This window comes from Salvia miltiorrhiza, unplaced genomic scaffold, assembly GCF_028751815.1.
Source record: "Salvia miltiorrhiza cultivar Shanhuang (shh) unplaced genomic scaffold, IMPLAD_Smil_shh fragScaff_scaffold_23_2, whole genome shotgun sequence".
Taxonomy (NCBI): domain Eukaryota; kingdom Viridiplantae; phylum Streptophyta; class Magnoliopsida; order Lamiales; family Lamiaceae; genus Salvia; species Salvia miltiorrhiza.
In genome coordinates this window covers 75233-94356 of record NW_026651447.1, presented here as the reverse complement: position 1 = coordinate 94356, position 19124 = coordinate 75233, and the positions used below count along the sequence as shown (strand labels likewise).

Sequence of the window (19124 nt, the reverse complement as noted above, 5' to 3'; positions counted from 1 at the left end):
AGGCACGACGAGGCTTGGAAGCGCGGTAGAGGTGCAACACAGCTGGCGTAGGGAGGAGACTACGAATATGGAGTGAGAGATGAAAAAAAGGGAAATGGGAGAGGGAAAAGACAATCTGATGGGGGATGGATGCAGATGGGATCATCTGTTCCAGAATGTAGTGTGTACCACCGTGTACTACTCTTAATTTTTTTATTTTAAAATTATTTTTTATAAAAAAAATAAAAATTATTATTATATTATGAAGTCTAATTAATATTAATCACTAAAAATTGGAATTTAAAAAATTATATATCCTAACTTTGAATTAATGAACCCAAATATTATATTATTAATTCAAATAAATAAATAAAAATAATTATAAACCCTAATTAGATAGTGAACCCTTATTAATTATTTTTATATTATTAAAGCATAATAAATTAAAATTGAATAATAAATAATTAAAATTATAAAGAAATTAAGAGCGGTACACAATGGTACACACTACATTTGGAACAGAGGATCCCATTTGGGATGAATGGGGATGGGGTTTACTTTTTTATTTTTATTTTTTAATTATAATTTTAATAATGATATAAAAGTCAAATTTAATAAAAAAATAAATATTATTTATATGTTTAATTTGTGTGAATATTTTTATTTTTGAGAATAGTTAAACCCTACGATTATCCCTTTTGCAATCTAACACAACAAAATCCTCTTGTTCCCGAAGACACTATTGATACGCACGAGGTGGTTCGATTTCCATGTTACATTTTTATATTCAAGTTTTCAGTGGTAACAAAATCTATAGATGCTATGTAAATAAGGAGGGAAATCTTATTATAGCCCTTTTTTCATAAAAACATAAGTTTTATAACCCTAGTTTATAATAGATAAGTTATATAGTTATTTTAAGTTTAAGAGATTATAACAACCTTTGACTTTTTTGTACTCGATGGCACCATCGAATATACCATCGAGTATTTGATGGCGCCATCGTATATACCATCGAGTACTTGTGGTGCCATCGTGTACACCATCGAGTACTTCGATTACTCGATAGTGCTGTAGAAAATCTTCATTTTTTTCATTACTCGATGGTGTACACGATGGTGTCATCGAGTACACCATCGAGTACTCAAAGTTTCAAAAAAGTCAAAGGGTGTTATAGTCTTTTAAGCTTAAAATGACTATATAACTTATCTATTATAAACTATGGCTATGAAACTTATGTTTTTAACAAAAATGGCTATATGTGATAATTCCCACTTAAGTAAATATATATTATTAGTTTTTCTTTAAATATACTACAATATTGTATTATGCGTGGGCAATTATTAGTTTTTTGAAATGGTCCAAGTGATGGGCATATATCCGATCACAGTTGATGGTCCGCACCTGTTTCGGCCCACTTTGAGAATATTGGCTTACCATGGACCAACTAATGTTCAGTTGACAAGATGTTTTATGTCCAATAAATAGGTGGACGCTATAATTGCCTACAATTTTACTTTCAGATATGCATATATGTTGAGGTGAATTCAAATAAAAATCATTTTTATTGTAAGAATGTAGAATAAATTTATCCATCTATCTTGAATTTTTAAAGTTTAAGATTAATTTTAGTTTTTTTTTTCTTTTCTTATATGCATAATATAAAGAGGGTTAAATAAGTTACTAATTTAATGAAAAATGTAGTACTGTCATGGCTTTCAGTTTAGTTCTGTTATCACTTTCATTGTTTTTCAAACAAACATATACGGTGGATGAAATTGGTCAGTCATTTTTTTTAATACAATAGTTTTTCTAAATTCGATGTTTTCTGGTAAATTTGTATTGCAGTGCATATTAGTTTATGTTTGTGTGCGAATTAGTTCTGTAAATTTTTTGAAATCCAAGAAATAGTTGGGTAAATATCACTTTATGTCCCATCGTTTGGCCGAATTATCGATTATGTCTCAACTTATCGATAATATCTAATCGGTACCCAACCCAACAATATTTTTTCAATTGTGTCCCCTAAAAATTTTCCGGCGTTCGGAAGATGATGTGGAATGCTGGAAACTGTGACGTGGATTTATTAAAACAGTGGGATTTGCCAGCTATAATAAACTTAAAAATATATATATATATATATATATATATATATATATATATATCTATGTGGCACTAAAACAAAACTAACGATTTTGAGAAGAAAGTAACCCAAATCTAACACTCAAAATTGAAAAAGTTTGGGAAAATTGAAAAACTCCCGTAGCACAAGGGCACCTACGCTGGCTGCCGATCCAAGCTCGTCGCCGCCACCCGCGATCTTCGCCGCCCCCTCTCAGGTATTCCTCCACCGCCTTTGTATTAGCAACCATGTTTGAGATTGAAGAACTAGTATGTGTGGAGCATTCAAAATCGACGAACTAGTTTTTCTGGTTTAAGGAATCGAAAAATCAAAAGAAAGTCGAAGAACTAGGGTTTAATATCAACCTACCGATTAGAGCATTCGTCGTCGCTCAAAATCACCCTACCGATTGGGAATGTCGCGTCGTCGATCAACCCTTGCAATTTCTTCGAATTTCACAGAGGTTCTTCAATCCCCTCTCTTCTTTCGACTGTTGTGAGAAAAATTGAGAAAGAATGCAATTTTTTCATTGATTTCATACTTTTGTTAAAACGCCACATAAGTATTTGTATTTTTGTTTTTTAAAAGTTTAATAATGTTTGAAATTCCAACTGTTTTAATAAATCTACGTCACAGTTTTCGGCGTTCCACATCATCTTCCGGGCGCCGGAAAATTTTTAGGGGACACAATTGAAAAAATGTTGTTAGGTTGGGTACCGATTAGATATTATCGATAAGTTGGGACATAATCGATAATTCGGCCAAACGATGTGACATAAAGTGATATTTACCCGAAATAGTTTATGTTAGTGTGCATATTAGTTTATGTTTGTGTGCGAATTAGTTTATATTTGTGTGCATATTAGTTTAAATTTACGTGCGAATTAGTTCATGTTGAACCCAATTCCATGCAAATGAAATCAAAGATTTTTTATTTTTATTTTTTTTGTTTTTTGTCTTGAGGAAGTGGACTGTATATTTCTTTGTGTTTATATGATAATTGATACAGAAGACCATGAAATTGAAGAAGATGAAGATATAGCTTTTCAAGAAGATTGGAGTTTTTAATGCTCCTCTTTTTACTGCACAATCATTTATAGATTAATAAATAATTATTTTGTATTTAATAAGAGATTTCAATATTAAATCGTGACCATTAATTATTTAATGATTAAGGCTGTAGATTAATTCTAAATGTTTATTTTAAGGGTGATTTTTATTTTAACTGATGTTAGCTAAATATGCATGTACATTGTACTCCATAAGATACAAAACCCGGCCCTAAACAAAGGAGTAATTTATTTCTTCAACTCCATCAAATTTATTCAGCACATAAGAAACTTTCCTCTTTCAATTCTTCTATACCACACCATCATCCCTCGTGTATGACAAACCATATTTCAATTCTAAAAAAAAAAAAGGTGAATTGAATTTATCTACAAAGTTTTCTACGAAAATTCTGAGCAGAAACCAAGTTATTAAGCAGAATCCTCAACCTCCTGGAACCAGTTCCGGGCCTCAAAACCCCATAATTCTCCCCCTGCAGCTTGGAGCATTCGGGTCCGCCTTGGAAACACCAGCCACCATGCGCGAACTGGCGGCTGCCCCTCTTGAGAAGATCGCGATCAATCTTGTTTAAAACGGGGTCGTTCTTCTTGAACTTGCGCGCAAAGGGTCTGTTGCTGAGGATCATCTTCCTGTAATCCTTGAGACCTAGTGACCTGGGGTGCTGCTTGGGAGGAATGTCCCATGTGATGTAGTGAAGGTCGTGGTTGAGGGTGGTGTTCTTGAATTCCTCCGAGTTGCAGAGCAGAGTCTGGAAGTAGCCCTCGGGAGAGGAGACGAAGTTGGTGTAGTAGAGGAGGAGGCTTCTGGGGAGGTTGTCCCACCCTGCTATGCAGTATTCTGCAAAGGATCTTGATAGGACTGTCCATGCTGATCCTGCATCAAACTCCAAATTAATACCATCTAATTAACTGTGTTTTTGTAGGTGTTTAGGTTAATTAGATGCTCAAATATTTGAATCTAAATGCACGTGTGTGACCACGGTTAACTTGAACTCAAGACCTATAATATTAATCACTTTAGGGTTCAAACTTGATACACACTATAGCTGTCCTGGTCAAATATGGCCAAAACAAAAATATTCAAACCGGCCCAGAAAAATTCAGATTGACTGGAAAAAGATTCAGGCCAAAAATGAAAAAAAAATAACACACATACCTACACGCACACTAAAACCACGTGACATACCATAAATATATTCCTATACAGATGAAGCTTTGAAGAATATGAGGTACTCAAAAACTGACTTGGGCCACAGACAAAATAATTTTGGTTCTTGGCCTAAGATATGAGATACCAAATGAAATATTGGGCCCAATAGCTGGGCTAGGGACATTGTATGCCCAGCCAAAAGAATCTCATTGACCTCGAGATCGAATCTCAAATAGTTCTTTTTAAAAAAAAAAAAAAAAAAAGGTGCGTCGGTGTGAAGTGTGAACGCCTTTCATCGAATATGGAGCACGTGGGGAGACAGTGAACCTATGAATAACTGCGAGATTTCTGGGTCACAAAAAAATGCGATTTCTGGATAATGCAACTCAAAATTCCTTTTTTGTTTTTAGTGTTAAATTTTAAATTGAAAATGAGGTTCAAAGATAAATTTTCTAGATCTTCACATGCTAAAGTGTTGTGTAAATTGCCTGTTGCGCCCGACAACTTATACAAATGCTTCACTATTCCTTTCATAATTTTACTAATTTTACTCCAACTGTTTCGGATGGAATACTCTATCCCATAATTTTCACTGTGTACCACTTTTAATCTCTCTATTTTATAATTATTTATTATAAAAATAAAATATATTATTGTATTATAAATTTTAATTAATATTTATCATTAAAAGTTAAAATATTAATCCTAACTTTGAATTAATTAATCTAAATAAAAATTATTAATTCAAATAAAAATAAAAAGATAATTATAAACTTTAATTGAATGAGTCAACCCTTGTTAATAGTACTTCATCCATCCCATTATTGTTGGCTTATTTCTTTTCGACACGTGTATTTAGGAAAATAAGATTGTAGTGTATAAAGATGTGTGGGGCACATTGATTGTAGTGTAAAATCATTACAAAAATAGAAACATATCAATGTTAATGGGACACCCCAAAAAGAAAAACAAGCCAACAATAATGGAACGAATAGAGTATCCTTTTATTATATTAAAGCATAATAAATTAAAATTGAAAAAAAAAATTACAACAAATTAAGAGTAGTACATGATGGGATACACTAAATTATGGAACATGGGATTTCATTTTCTATCGTCCGTCCAACTAAAAATGAATCGTTTTCCATTTTGGTCCATCTCATTAAAAGTGACTCATTTTTATAGAAAATAATAACTAACTTTTGAAAAAGGTATCATTCCTACCAATTTTATCCAATTTATACATTCTTCATAATTTTTGTGTCAAAAGGAAATAAGTCGCTTTTAGGGGGACGGAGTTTGTCTCTAAATAATTTTGACCATGATTCATGAAGCAGTTTAATCGGTAAAATATCAATTTTATAATTAAATAAGTGAATAATTTAGTGACAAACTATCCTTGCATTTACAAAAGAATATACAAAACATCAAAACAGGTGAATACGAAAAAGAATAAAACAAACACTATAAAAGCATAGAAGGCAGTTGGGGTGAGATTTGGTAGGGAATTAATAATATTGGCATAACGGTGATAATTTAAGTTAGGTATGATGTACCTATAAGTTTTATAATCCACTATCCTAGAGTTGATAACAATGAAAGTAACTGATTATATTAACTAAATGAAATCACCACCAAACTATTAGACTTCTCTATATATTTGGCACCCACCACCCACAGCTAGCTAACAATCAAATATCATATCCCTTCACTTTTAAATTCATAAGTCGTTCATTAAACTCCACTTACAAAACCCACTCTTATTTGTCTCTTCCTCTATTTCTTTTTCTGATAAACTTCCAACATCAAACAATCAAAAAATATGTGTAAGTTATAATTCAAAAAATGTACTTACAAACTTCATTTAATTTGGAAGTAATGAAAGATATACTCCATAAAAGCTATGTGTCTAAGATTAAAATATAACATCGATACTATATATAAAAAAAATACAAAATACAACATTATTTTTTTTTATATCTTTGCGTTACTACAATTTAATTCTGGGTGGCCAAACTTGAATTAATGTTTTACTGTTTATATATGCATGTATATATAGATGCGGGTATAAATCATGAGTTATGGAACATGTACTTTAATATGGATATTTTTTATGGAGCATTGTTCTGGAATCTCACATGTGGTGTTTGCTGGAATGCTAATATCCTTCCGTAATTTTTTGAGCCACAAACTAAAATATGACCTTACTTTTCGAACGCCACAAAAAATATATGACTTAGAAAGTGGGGAAATAAAAGTATAGAATAAAAAGAAAATTTGAAGGAAACTTACCAGTATAAAGTGTGAAAGCAGTGGGCAAACTTCTTTGTTTAATCACCCACCAGATCTCAGATTTATTTGCACTGTACAAACCCGGGTCTATTATAATTGGCTTCCCTCTTTTATTCCTGCATTTCAATGAAATAAATAAAATTAAATAATAATGGGCCTCTTTACTTTATTTTATTTTCGATATATAATTCAAATTTGTACATTCATACTTACAATTTCCAACCCAAGTGGCTAGTGTGCTGAACAAAGTTGAGATCTTTAGGTAAGTCTGAGAAGGCATGAATCAGATCTGCATTATGGAAAGCAAACAAGAATCAACAGAATTATATTGAAACCACGCCATCTAAAAGCACTAATTATACAAATCATTTAGATTATATTGCTACATGTAAGCAAAGGGATTAATGAAACACCATCACACAATTTTTAAAATCATTTATTTTCAGAAACCAAAAATTAAAAAGAAAAAAAGAAAGAGCACTCACCATACCATCTTGAGTGATCAAAGGGTAATCAGAGGCACTGAGATTGATAAACCAATCCCATTTTGCAGTTCTGAGCAGCATGGCCATGGCGTGGAGGGTTGTAGCGAGCATGGTGGGGCCTCTGTAAGTGACCAAATTGGGGTTCTTGACGATCCACACATTCCCAACTTGGGCAAAGACGTCATTGGTGGAGACGAAGCGGGCGATCTCGCGGTGGTCGTCGGCGGGGGCGGAGGCGTCGAGGTGGATGAGGTAGTGGTTGGCCGGGTGGTAGAGGGCGAGCATGAGGCGCTTGAGCTTCATGGTGTCGCCGGAGGAGGCGGAGATGAGGTAGGCGAAGGTGGCGTTGTAGGGGTTGTGATGTTGTGGGAGGATGAAGGTGGTTGCTGCTTTGGGGATTCTCGTCATTGTGGGGATGTAGAGGACAGACAGGTAGAGGAGAGAGGTTAGGATGAAAGATAAGGTGAAGAGCTTCATGTCCATTTGTGTGATTTTAATTGAGGTTGGAGCATTAGTTTAGTGCTTGTTTCTTTTTCAACTGAAATCAAGAGAAAGAGAGAGCACTCTGTAATTCAGAGCTTTCATTAAAGAAGAGAGAGATAGTTTGGTGGTAGTTATTTCTTGAAGTGGAATCAAGAGAGAGGGGGTGGGGGAAGAGTGTAGATGTGGGATGTGTAGTGGGCTACCTTTCTTGGAAGGGAAGGAGACTCCCAAAGTTCAAAGCTGAAGTTTCAATTGTCACTTTGTGTATGCTCCTTTTTTCTCCTTGATTAAAGGTTGGTATAATATAATTTTCGAGGTTTATCATATTCGAGTTCAACTTCACATAACATGATCAAAACTTTATATACACAATTCTCCTTAGCTAAGGGAAGATTTATATATACTACTACATACATGAGTTTATTAATATGTAATTAAAACATATTAATATGGCAATGTATTCCGTTAGATATATTAAGAAATTCATTTCACTATCAATTTGAAAGCCATCACTGTTATCTTGATGGGCTTACAATAAGTGGACTTGTTCAATTATACAACAACTCATAAAAAAAATTAAAACAAACAGCCTCTTCCTAATGTGGCCTCTTTAATTTTTTATACCATGCCTTATTGTATTTGTATCATCTTAAATACTGTATGCTTTTTATCAAGTAGAATGAAGTCCTTTTTGCTTACAATTTGTAATTGTTAAACGTGTGTGACTAGCTGTGTTGCCTTGTGCAACTAGTCACATGCCTAGTCTATTTTTAAGTGGTGAGTTACAATCAACATGCTTATTACCATTTCTTTGAACTACACAGAACTGAGGTGGGCCTTTATGGCCACAAATTTTAAATTGGGCCTCTCGTTAAAAAACACCTATTATAAATTTATAATTATCTACATACATATAATAGTTTCAGTTTATAAATATTTAAGTAAATAAACAATTAGGAGTTTTAGTTATATTGAGATGAAATGTCACATGTAAAATTCGACAGTTAATTGAACTTTTCCACAACAAAATCAATAACAGACAAAAATTATCACTATATCAAAAACAAAGTTCGAAGCTAAAAATATTACTAAATCAATCTATGAGTTTAAACAAATACTATATTTTTTCCTTCCAAACACAAATTATAACTTTTTGGTTTTCTTATACATTAGTGTTACGAAAGTTATAGACGGAATTCAAATCCACCAAGACATCATGTCTTGTTAGATAAATTTCAAGATTCCATTATCATGTCATAGGAATTACGATTTGACCGTGATAAGATTATGTTCACTTCAATTATAATTTTATCATAAAAAATGCCTTTAAATTCCTCATTTTTTTAAAACAAAGAATTTTATCATTTCTTATTTCTCGTTTTCAATTCAAGAAGGAATAATATTACTACACCAATACCCCATGATAATATTATCTCTATTTGAAGTAAAAGATAAGAATACAAAATCGCAAAATTAATTTTTATAAGAAATTAGTGAGAAGAAATGGGGGATTCAAGGGAAAAATATCTTTCATTTTCTTATGATAAATTTACAATGAAATATTATCCTTAAGGGTCGTACATGTTTACTCTTAGCCTTGTTGGGATAACGAAATAAAAGCGCCGTCAAGGCATAGCCAGACGGTAAAATTGAGACATAAAAAATGGTCTCTCTTACAACATCATTTGTTAAAGTCTCACTCACATTGTATGGATTGTTAATCCATTTGTTTAAATATTTAATTATAATTTTTACTAACTTGGCTAATTTATTATATAATATACAGAATTTCATATATGTATCTTGTATCTAAAAAACGATAACGAAAGAAAAGTTCATGTTCTTAATGACTTTTGTAATTTTATGTAAATCAATAAAGCAGCCTTTGATTTCGAAAAAGAAGAATTCGAACTCAAATTTGCAAGAATCTTTCTTTTATATATGTGAAGAAAGTAATGTATTCAACCAAACACGACAGCTTGTTTAGAAGACCATAGCTTGCTACAGTAGAACGCTATAAACACACGACACTACGGCTAATATCGATCACTTATCACATATGCATAAAGTAGAATGAAGAATGATAAATAAAATTATTTGCGAGTTTTATTATTCTTTTCTCTATTTTCTAAGCGATCCCGTTACCTGAGCTACATCTAACTATAAATCGAACATCTTCCTAGAAGAAGAAGAAGAAGAAGAAGAAGAAGGAAAATAAGAAAACCATATATAAATCCAAAATACGAATTTCATTAAAAAAGGAAGCCCATTCAATATAACCCTAAGCCTAAAGATTGGTTAACCAAAAGCATTGATAACAAACACCACCTTCTTTATGCTTTTCCCCCTTTTTTTAAGTAAAAAAGCAAAAACGTAGAGCCGATTTTAGTAAATACAAATGCCAAAACGCATTTCTGATAATTAACCAACTGCTCCACGAGAGCCATGAGAGTCTCTTAAATACGTAACCGCTCCTAACTCGCTTTATCCACCCTTATCATTACCCCTATTTCTTATACTTTTCTCGAGAAAAAATGGGATAATGGAGTAGAGCATAGTGGCGTCTAAATGTATACATACAAGCACATACTCTCACACATGCATGTATATATATATATGCCTCGAAGAAGACTTCAACTAATTTCGTTTCTTGAAATGGGTTTGAAGTTCAAAATCAACCGCAGATTCTGAGGAGTTCACTGCAAACAGTTGAAACTCAAGATCCACAGCCTACTGACTGGCCTTTATCAAGAATTAAGGTCTCTCTCTCTCCCTCCCTCTCCTTTCCATTGTTTCTTGAATCAAGAAATACTCCTCGTGAGTTCAAATTTTGTGCATGCTCCTTGATTCCTCGTCATTTCCACTGAGTGCAGATAAAAGAAAACGAATGGTACGTGGATCGAGATGAGGAGGGAGGGGAACTTCCTCGGCAAGCTTTTCCGGCACCTTTTCTACATTCACTTGCTTCTAATCACTATCCTAGTGATATTCCTCACGGTGTGTGGCGTGCTAACAGCTGCCCGCAACCGTCATTTCCATCCTGAGAAGTGGTACATACTAGTCCTCTCTTCAACAGCTTGCGCCGGAGTCTTAGGATTCTCATGGCAAGCATTGACAGGTTTCAACCCTTCAAGAACTCTCAAGGCTACATTCTGGCTAAGCCCTCTTCTTACATGCGCGTTTGGGATTCTACTCGTCTCTATAGGCACTCCAGGGAGTCTAGCAGCATCAGTAATTGCACTAATTTTCTCCATATTGCAATCCTTGTATGCATGCTGGGTTAATCCTAGGTTTGAGCATTCTAGCAGAATACTAAAAGCATCTATTGCATATAATCCCCTTAAAGTCAAGACTAGTGTAGTTCTATCAATCATTGCCAGCACTCTCTACTCATGTATCTTGATGGCCGGCATTGGAGGAGCCGCTGCGACCAGAACCATGGTCGACACCCTATTCATTATCCTGATCCTAGGAAGCTTGACATGGACCACACAAATCATCAAGAATATGATGCAAGTCACAGTAGCACACATCAAATACATGCAATTCACATGTGGAATAGAAGTTGATTTCAAGGCAGTAGTGAAAACTGCAGCTAAATATTCAATGGGGAATATTTGCTTCGGCTCAATTCTCATACCAGTTCTTACTGTTATTCGTGGTTCAGCTCGAGCAGTGAGTTTGGTTTCAGGGGATGTTGATGAGTTCATGTTCTCATGTGCAAACTGCTGTTCCGGAGTTGCATCAAGGATTGTGGCATATGGAAACAGATGGGCTCTTGTGCATGTAGGGGTATACAACAAAGGGATTGTGCAGGCATCGATGGATACATGGGAAATGTTTAAAAGAGCTGGGATGGAAAAGTTGATCGATTCTGACCTGACTAGTTCGTTCTGCTTCCTATCTGGGGTGGCGGCAGGATCCGTCTGTGCACTACTGGGAGGTACTTGGGCACTTGTTATTCACAAGAACTATGCAACAGAAGTGTGCATCTACGCCTTCTTGACTGGATATCTCACAGTAAGCTGATCTCAAATTTACTATATATTCTTGCTTCTTTGTAGGAAGTGATGAGAGTTTTTAAATGTCATGAACTCTGAACAATTTTAAACTCTAAAATTGCAGAATAGGGTGGCCATGGCATGGGTACAAGCCAGCATAATGGCGTATTACGTAGCATATGCAGAGAATCCCCAAAGCCAGCAATTTGGCACTGCCATCCCAGCTTATATGCAGGAGCTACAAAGATCACAAGTGTAAAGTCACAAGAAATTTTCTCCTTATAGTCCAAGTACAATGGATTCTTCGTGCCTATTTCTAGACAGTGTGCATAAATAGTTAGAGAACTTTCCAACATTCAAATGCTAGACCTTAGAGCAAAACATGCCATGAGCTGCTGTACCCTACTACCCTTTATTACGACAATGTTGGTAAACAAAGATTTTACTTAGTCTAGAATTTTCAATTAGTGTTGGCATAATGTGTTGCACAGTTTTCCTCACTCAATAAGTCTTCTACTCCGCCATTTCTTTTATATAATCGATAGACGGACCCTTCAGCATATCTCCTTAGTCCTTATTACTCGAGCAATGAGCATCAAACACAATAAATATAGATCAGTTTATGAGCTCCAAAGACAGGGATATATGACATTTCAGCAGATTTCTATTCTATTTTTCTTAATTTGGGAATGTACTAGCAATCATGGGCGCAGAATTTACAGCAGAGAAATATTATATCAATAACAATGTAGCCGAATTCAATAAATTTTGTTTCCTTGTATGATACAACAAGAAGATAAAAGCAAAAGCCTACACATGTTGAAGATCTGTAATCAAGATTTCTGCAGGTTTGCATTACATGTCCCAGGTTATAGCTAGTTCAGTGAGAAACAAACCTTCTATGCAATCCATATTAAACATGAAGCCAAATCAAAGATGACCCCGGCCACCACATTCTGAACACATGGTATTCCCTGTTCCCCCACAACCTGCATGGTAAAAGAGGGACGTAAGTACTTTCGTCGTTGTTATCAGACATCATCCTCTCAATCCTAATTCCTAAGACCAAAAAGTTTTATGACAAGCAGTTGGTCTCCATCAATTTTGGTTTCTTTGGCTTGTTTTCTGAACACATGATATGGTTACAATGTATATGGAAAAATATGGTTTTCTTTTTAAAAATAAAGAAACTCACCACACACATGTTATAAACGGAATACAAATGATAAATAGATCATTAGCAACTAACTAGAATCACATACAGAGAAAACAATGTCAATAAACTCTCTAAGAACAATACCTAAACATCGAACTTTTACAATGATTCCTTGACTCTCCAAGATAGAGTCCACATATAAGCCTGACCCCGAACAAGTTGCACAAAGTATCGCTCCTTTAGCCAGACAACTAGAGCATCGAGGATTTACTCCAACATTCTTCTCAGTCAAGGCAAGTCCAACAGGTTTCTCAATTATTTCCTCAGGAATAGGTTTATCATAACAGAAAAGAGATTCAAGACTACTTATTCGCCTCACATCCCCAGCAGCGCAGCGAACAACCTGCAACATGATTCTATATCCACTAAGTAAATTTAAATTGTGCACAGAAGAATATCATATTAGTCCAAGGCACATCAAATCATTCCGATATAAGATACCCCCACAAGACAAAATTGATATGCTTCTCAGAGAGCTTATAATGGCAGTATATTCCAGACAACTGAGCAAGAACGAACACACACACACACACACACATAAAATGAGTTAGAAGAATCATGAACTCTGTCCATCACCAATGACACCGCCTTTTCTGAGACACACACAAGGCTGCAAAATATAGCTAGGCAATCTTAATTTCATCAAGCTAGCATCCCAAAGAACAGAGTCTTTGCAAGTGCGACAGTTACCAAAATCACAATCCTAAATTACAATGCTCCAGCTGTTGTTCTTCATCATGGTACACATTAATTTCCAACTAATTATGCCAAGTATTACCGCCTTTCTCATACTAATACTCATAGACAAAGGCTCTGCTAGTCAACCAGTCAAGCATTCAGCAATAGATTGCCACTGAACTAGTTTCGGAGCAAAAAAATCATCCAACAATAGAAAACAGAAATTGAAATTTAGAATCACAACCACTAACCCTAGCGGGAGAACCAAACGATGAAGAAGTGAGCAAGACGGCGTCGTTGCGGTTAATTCCATAACCTATCGTGTGAAGAACCGTCGAATGATTGTGCAAACGATGATGGAAAAGGGGAATCTTGGGCGAAGAAGGTGCAATTCTCAGAGCACAGTCCATTTCCTGGGGCAATTTGAAAATGAAAGCGAATGAATACTATTCGTGTTTTATACTATAATTGTATGTATATATGTTATCTTTGTAGCTTCTTTCTCTCAATTTGAGCTGTTGATCAGCTATCAGCTGTTGTTCGATGACTTCGATAGTTTCCTCTTCTTCCTTTCCTCGATATTAACGAATAACGATCCACAGTGTCTTCAGCTCCTCTCTTGTTTGAACACTACAATTTCTTACCGTATGAACCGTACTGGAACTAACTAAGCAGCGTAAACGCGATTTTAGATTGAACCTTCATTTCGTAGTGATTAAATATAGTATATGGTTGGATTTGGATTAGAATGGATAATTTTAGAGCTGGGACTAGGTTTTATGTTTTGAGAACATAGGCCCATATCCAATTGAATTGATCTGGCTCCTCAAGAACGTTTATAAGATTTTAAGACAAGATTATTAAGTATACTGTGAGTGGTGAAAAGATATTGTAATTAATATTAATAGTGATGAAAAGGTAAAAAATTAATAAAAATAAATAAAATATTATAAGTGATGAGGTATAATCTAAAAATAGAATAAATTTTTTTTTTGTAAACATCCTAAAAGAGAAAAAATAAAAATTTTATTATGGATGGAGGAATTATAAAAAAGTTAATAGTGAGGTTGCTCTTTTCGATAGTGTAATTTAAATTTAAAACTAAATGATACATATTAGTACTTTTTCTCTAATTTTATTGAGGAGAAAATTAATAATCGATGTGAACCAATATAAATACAAAATCAAAATTATATTATCTATTGAATAAACTATTTTCTTCACCTAGGGTGCGTTTATTTTGATTGTAAATTTTTCATTACAAAAGAATGGATAAGAAAATATGAAAAAAGATGAGAAAAAAATGTTGGAAAAATAATTTCACACCACTATCCAAAAATAATATCTAATATTGGAGAGAAAATAATTGAAAAAAGAGCTGCTGATAAAATATTCCACCATGTCCGAAGGTTTTTTTTTAATCATAGTAAATATGTGAAAATAATGAAAAGAATGTGAAAATATATTACTCTCCTCATTTTCTAATCGCGTCCTTATGGGATAAGTGTGTGTGACCCACTTATTATATGCTTATAGCATCCCCAATTAAGAATTGTTTTTTTTATCCTTTTACATGTTTTTTCTTTGAATTGGGAAAGAGGGTGAGAAATTGAACTTCTTGGTCTAAACTTTTAGGCATGAAAATCTTACTACTTGTTGTACCAGTACAGTACCATATGTAGGTTTGTTGGAACTTTTTTTTTCGCTATAGTTTGAAAGAATATGTTTTTATTTGACTACGAGGTTATTTCTAACTTTTACCGTATTTATTTCTTGCATCTTACATAAGACGACATTTTTCTACTTATACCATGTCGCAGAGTTTGATTTTATCTATTCTTTTCTTTTCTTTTTTTGTGGTCTAGTGTTGGACTCTTTGTCAACCATTTTTTTTTTTTAATGAATATGTAAGTTGACAGTTTTATGTATTTTTGAAGCGGTACATTTGATAAACGTTCCTTCTTTTTTCCCGAAAGTTGAGAATCATTTTATCCAAATGATTCCAAACAAGTTTACACCGAGCAATGAACATCCTGTTCACGAGGACAGTTATTGCATGAACATCATCTTCATCTCATGTTGTTGTACAATTCCTTTCTTCTAACCTTATCTAGTCAAACAAACTCCTTCCTTCATGCACTGGTGGTGACCGATTCTTACCTTATCCTTTGCTCGCCCACTTCCCCAAACAAATATGGCCTCAAAACTACCGCTACAATAATTGCACGACTCAATCATTATTTATTTAACACCATATTATTAATTAATTATCAATGTTAGGTTATGGTTTGAGTTATTCGCAAGCGAATACTAAAACTTAGGTGCAAATTAAAGTGTTTGAAAAAGTGTGAAGCATCTTTATCGAAAGCTGTGATTGGATTCTGTTGTGTTTGGGGCGAATATGGAATTAAGCAAACCCACAATTTCAAAAATCCCAAACCCCAAAAGATTGCCTAATTAACTTAGTCCCAACCACAAGCTCGGACCAAACATTCCTACCTCAGATACCACCCGTGTCTGCGGAGTCTTATAGTTATGTCCGATTCGCCGCCACCACTCTCATTTAATTCATATTATCTCACACTTAGCGGATTCATTTGAATGGATTTTTTCAGAAACAAGGCGCTCTCTCTCTCTATCAGCTTCTCTTTCTCTCTCTTCGTCTCCTTGTACATCTTCGCCGTTTCTCCTACTGCGCAATCGAACAACTCCGCGCTCCTCCTCTTCTCGGCCACCGATGATTGCAGCGGCGTTCGTGAAATCGCCGATTATCGAGCGAAATGCGCCTACGTGAGGTCGAGCAGCGGCTGCAGCAACGGCTACTTGAACTACCTCGACATCTTCTACTGCGCCTGCGGCGATTCCCCCGTGCTCGGGTATTTTCTGCTGCTGCTATGGCTGGTGGTGCTGTTTTACGTCCTCGGCAACACGACGGCGGAGTACTTCTGCCCCTCCGTGGAGAGCCTGTCGCGCGTGCTGAGGCTGTCCCCGACGATCGCCGGGACCACGCTTCTCCCGCTGGGGAACGGCGCCAACGACGTCTTCTCCAGCGTGATCTCCTTCACGCGCTCCGGCGACGCCGACGTCGGCCTCAGCAGCGTCCTCGGCGGCGCCTTCTTCATCTCGTGCTTCGTCGTCGGCGTCGTGAGCATCGCGGTCTCGTCGCGGGGGGTCCGGGTGGACAAGGCGAGCTTCGTGAGGGATGTGCTATTCTTCCTCTTTGTGCTCTGCTGCGTCATCATGATGAACATTTTCGAGAGGATTAATTTCTGGTTTGCGCTGTGTTTCTTCTGTATATACTTTCTCTATATTGCTCTTGTCTCCGTTATGCAATTTCTCCGGCGGAAGGAGACGACGGTCCGTCACAGTCAAGTTTTGGATGATTTTGGAGATGTGGAGGTGCCGTTGTTGGAGTATGCTGATGAGGAGAAGGCCTCTGTTTCGGAAAAATCAGAGAATCTCCGCGAATCTCGGTGTTGTCGCTACTTGAATCTATTTCTCTTTGCTCTAGAATTGCCGCTTTCGTTGCCGAGAAGGCTCACAATCCCCGACGTCAGCGAAGAGAAATGGTCGAAGCCGTTTGCCGTATCTTCAGCGACGCTAGCGCCGGTACTAATCGGAGCCCTGTTCATCGTGCAGCAAGAGAGCATCGATTCTCGGACGAGCTTCTCCCTGCTAATAGCATCCATCGTCATCGGAATATCCCTTGGCGCGGCGGCGCTCGTCTTCACGAAGAGCTCCGGCCCGCCGAAGAGGTGGCTGCTGGCGTGGCTCGCCGGATGCTTCCTGATGAGCATAACTTGGACGTACATTATAGTGCAGGAGTTGGTGTCGTTGCTGGTCGCATTCGGCAACATTTTAGGCATAAGCCCGTCGATCCTAGGGCTGACTGTCCTAGCGTGGGGGAACTCGCTAGGCGACTTGATTTCGAATTTGGCGATGGCGTTGAAGGGCGGGGCGGACGGCGCGCAGGTGGCGATATCCGGCTGCTACGCGGGGCCGCTCTTCAACACGCTGGTGGGGCTGGGATTCTCTCTCGTGTTGGCGTCGTTTAAGGTTTATCCGGCGGGATATGCTGTCCCCAAAGATTCGGATGTGTATGAAACCGTGGGGTTCTTGATGGGAGGCCTGCTTTGGGCGCTTGTTATATTGCCTAAGCGAAATATGCAGCTTGACAAATCTCTGGGGATTGGTTTGTTAGCGATTTACTTCTGTTTTCTGTTTTTAAGGATTGTCAAGGGTTTAGGCATACTCCAACTCGGAGGTTAATTAATATCTCGTTTGCTTCCACCTCGTAAGAGGTTTCGGCAGTTTTCCAAGGTCAAATGTTAGCGCGTGTTCATAATTATTACTAGGATTTGTTATTAGCTAAAGCAATTACTTAACCTATTCTTGGTTGCAGTTTTGCGTTTCTCAAATTTTAGTTGGGAAATTTTATTTTAATTGGAATATATGAAGATTCCTTGTTATATGGTACGAGACAAAGTTCGGTGTCGCCGGCTAATTTTACGAATTGATATATAATGAGGGATGAAATTTTTTCTTTTCTTTTTTCCAATATCGAATTGACGTTTTTGGAGGTTGCTCTATGTGCCTCGTATGTGGGCAGTAGGGCAATCCAATACGAAACCGGAATTTTTATCTAGCTTGCCAATGTACAGTATAGGCGCCTACCTAAAAGGATGAAACACGTGTTATTTAAGTATATTTATTATTTTGAGCATGGTTGGTTTAAAAGTTACGACATTGGTTTAATTTTTCTGTGTAAAGTGGTCCGTGCCGTGGAAACAAATACGAACCATGCCCATTTCCTGTGTGAAAAAGTACAGGTGGATAAGATATTTATTTTTTCACCCCTTCGTTCATATTACCACTTGTTCTTATTTCTTTAGAGAAAAGTTCTCATTTAATGCACCGTTGAATCATGAATGTGATGTGGAATGTGATCATAGATTATAAATATTATATTTGGTATACATGTAGTACTAAATTTAGCATTAGTTCTTCCTAATAAGTTCTATGGTGAGTATTCGAATTTTTGTCTAATTTGAATCGATCAAAAAATCTAAATTTTGAAGAAAACAGAAGAAGAAAAAATCTGAACTGAATTGACTGAAAATCTAATATTTATGATCAAAATATATATTGTTAATAGTGTGAAATGTCAATTCATCCAAAAATATAATTTCAATAAATATTAGTCAAATTTTAGCTAAATGGGTCAAATTGCCCTTACTAATTTTAAAACCAACTATTTTCTCTATATCTCACGCTATCTGTATCTCTCTCTATTTTCTTTGGTTCAAATACAGCTCCTTCTAGCATATATAGGTGATTTTCTCCAATGATGACATTCATATTTTATTTTGCCAAAAGTTATTTTCTTTTTATTTACTTTTTAGATCATCTTATCCCTATACATTTTCGGCATTGATATATATATTTAAATAGATGCAATATGACATTAATTAAAAAGATACTTTGTATTGTACGCGACGTTTTTCTTGTGATATGCGGAAAAGTAATTGACTTCATCCAACTTAAACTCACATTTCCATATATTTTTTCAGTTGTCAAAGTTCATTGAAATCTAATGTGGATATTATCGGAATCTATGTACAGTTGCATAAACTGATCGGGCGAAATTCGCT

At 35.8% G+C, this 19124-nt stretch overlaps 4 protein-coding genes across 5 annotated transcripts; 2 read left to right on the top strand and 2 right to left on the bottom strand.

Annotated features, from left to right (window-relative positions):
• Window positions 1–3398: 3398 nt before the first annotated feature.
• On the bottom strand, window positions 3399–7942 carry LOC131002863 (beta-glucuronosyltransferase GlcAT14A-like). The gene is made up of 4 exons (XM_057929346.1): window positions 7101–7942; window positions 6824–6899; window positions 6611–6726; window positions 3399–4042 (listed from the first exon to the last, which is right to left on the bottom strand). The coding sequence occupies exons 1-4, from the start codon at window positions 7576–7578 to the stop codon at window positions 3534–3536; spliced, it is 1179 nt and encodes a 392-aa protein (XP_057785329.1). The 5' UTR covers window positions 7579–7942; the 3' UTR covers window positions 3399–3533.
• Window positions 7943–9801: 1859 nt separating this feature from the next.
• Window positions 9802–12043, top strand: LOC131002854 (protein PNS1-like). Its single transcript, XM_057929333.1, has 3 exons — window positions 9802–10337; window positions 10452–11598; window positions 11704–12043. The coding sequence occupies exons 2-3, from the start codon at window positions 10483–10485 to the stop codon at window positions 11836–11838; spliced, it is 1251 nt and encodes a 416-aa protein (XP_057785316.1). The 5' UTR covers window positions 9802–10337; window positions 10452–10482; the 3' UTR covers window positions 11839–12043.
• LOC131002855 (uncharacterized) lies at window positions 11605–14265 on the bottom strand. Of its 2 annotated transcripts, XM_057929335.1 has the most exons (4): window positions 13725–14174; window positions 12880–13138; window positions 12476–12568; window positions 11605–11817 (listed from the first exon to the last, which is right to left on the bottom strand). In XM_057929335.1, the coding sequence occupies exons 1-3, from the start codon at window positions 13881–13883 to the stop codon at window positions 12510–12512; spliced, it is 477 nt and encodes a 158-aa protein (XP_057785318.1). In that variant the 5' UTR covers window positions 13884–14174; the 3' UTR covers window positions 11605–11817; window positions 12476–12509. The 2 variants fall into 2 exon arrangements, with proteins under 2 accessions (XP_057785318.1, XP_057785319.1); XM_057929336.1 differs by lacking the exon at window positions 11605–11817 and having other exon boundaries at window positions 12295–12568; window positions 13725–14265.
• Window positions 14266–15808: 1543 nt separating this feature from the next.
• Window positions 15809–17949, top strand: LOC131002848 (cation/calcium exchanger 1-like). Its single transcript, XM_057929327.1, has one exon. The coding sequence runs from the start codon at window positions 16075–16077 to the stop codon at window positions 17740–17742; it is 1668 nt and encodes a 555-aa protein (XP_057785310.1). The 5' UTR covers window positions 15809–16074; the 3' UTR covers window positions 17743–17949.
• The last annotated feature ends 1175 nt before the right edge of the window (window positions 17950–19124 follow it).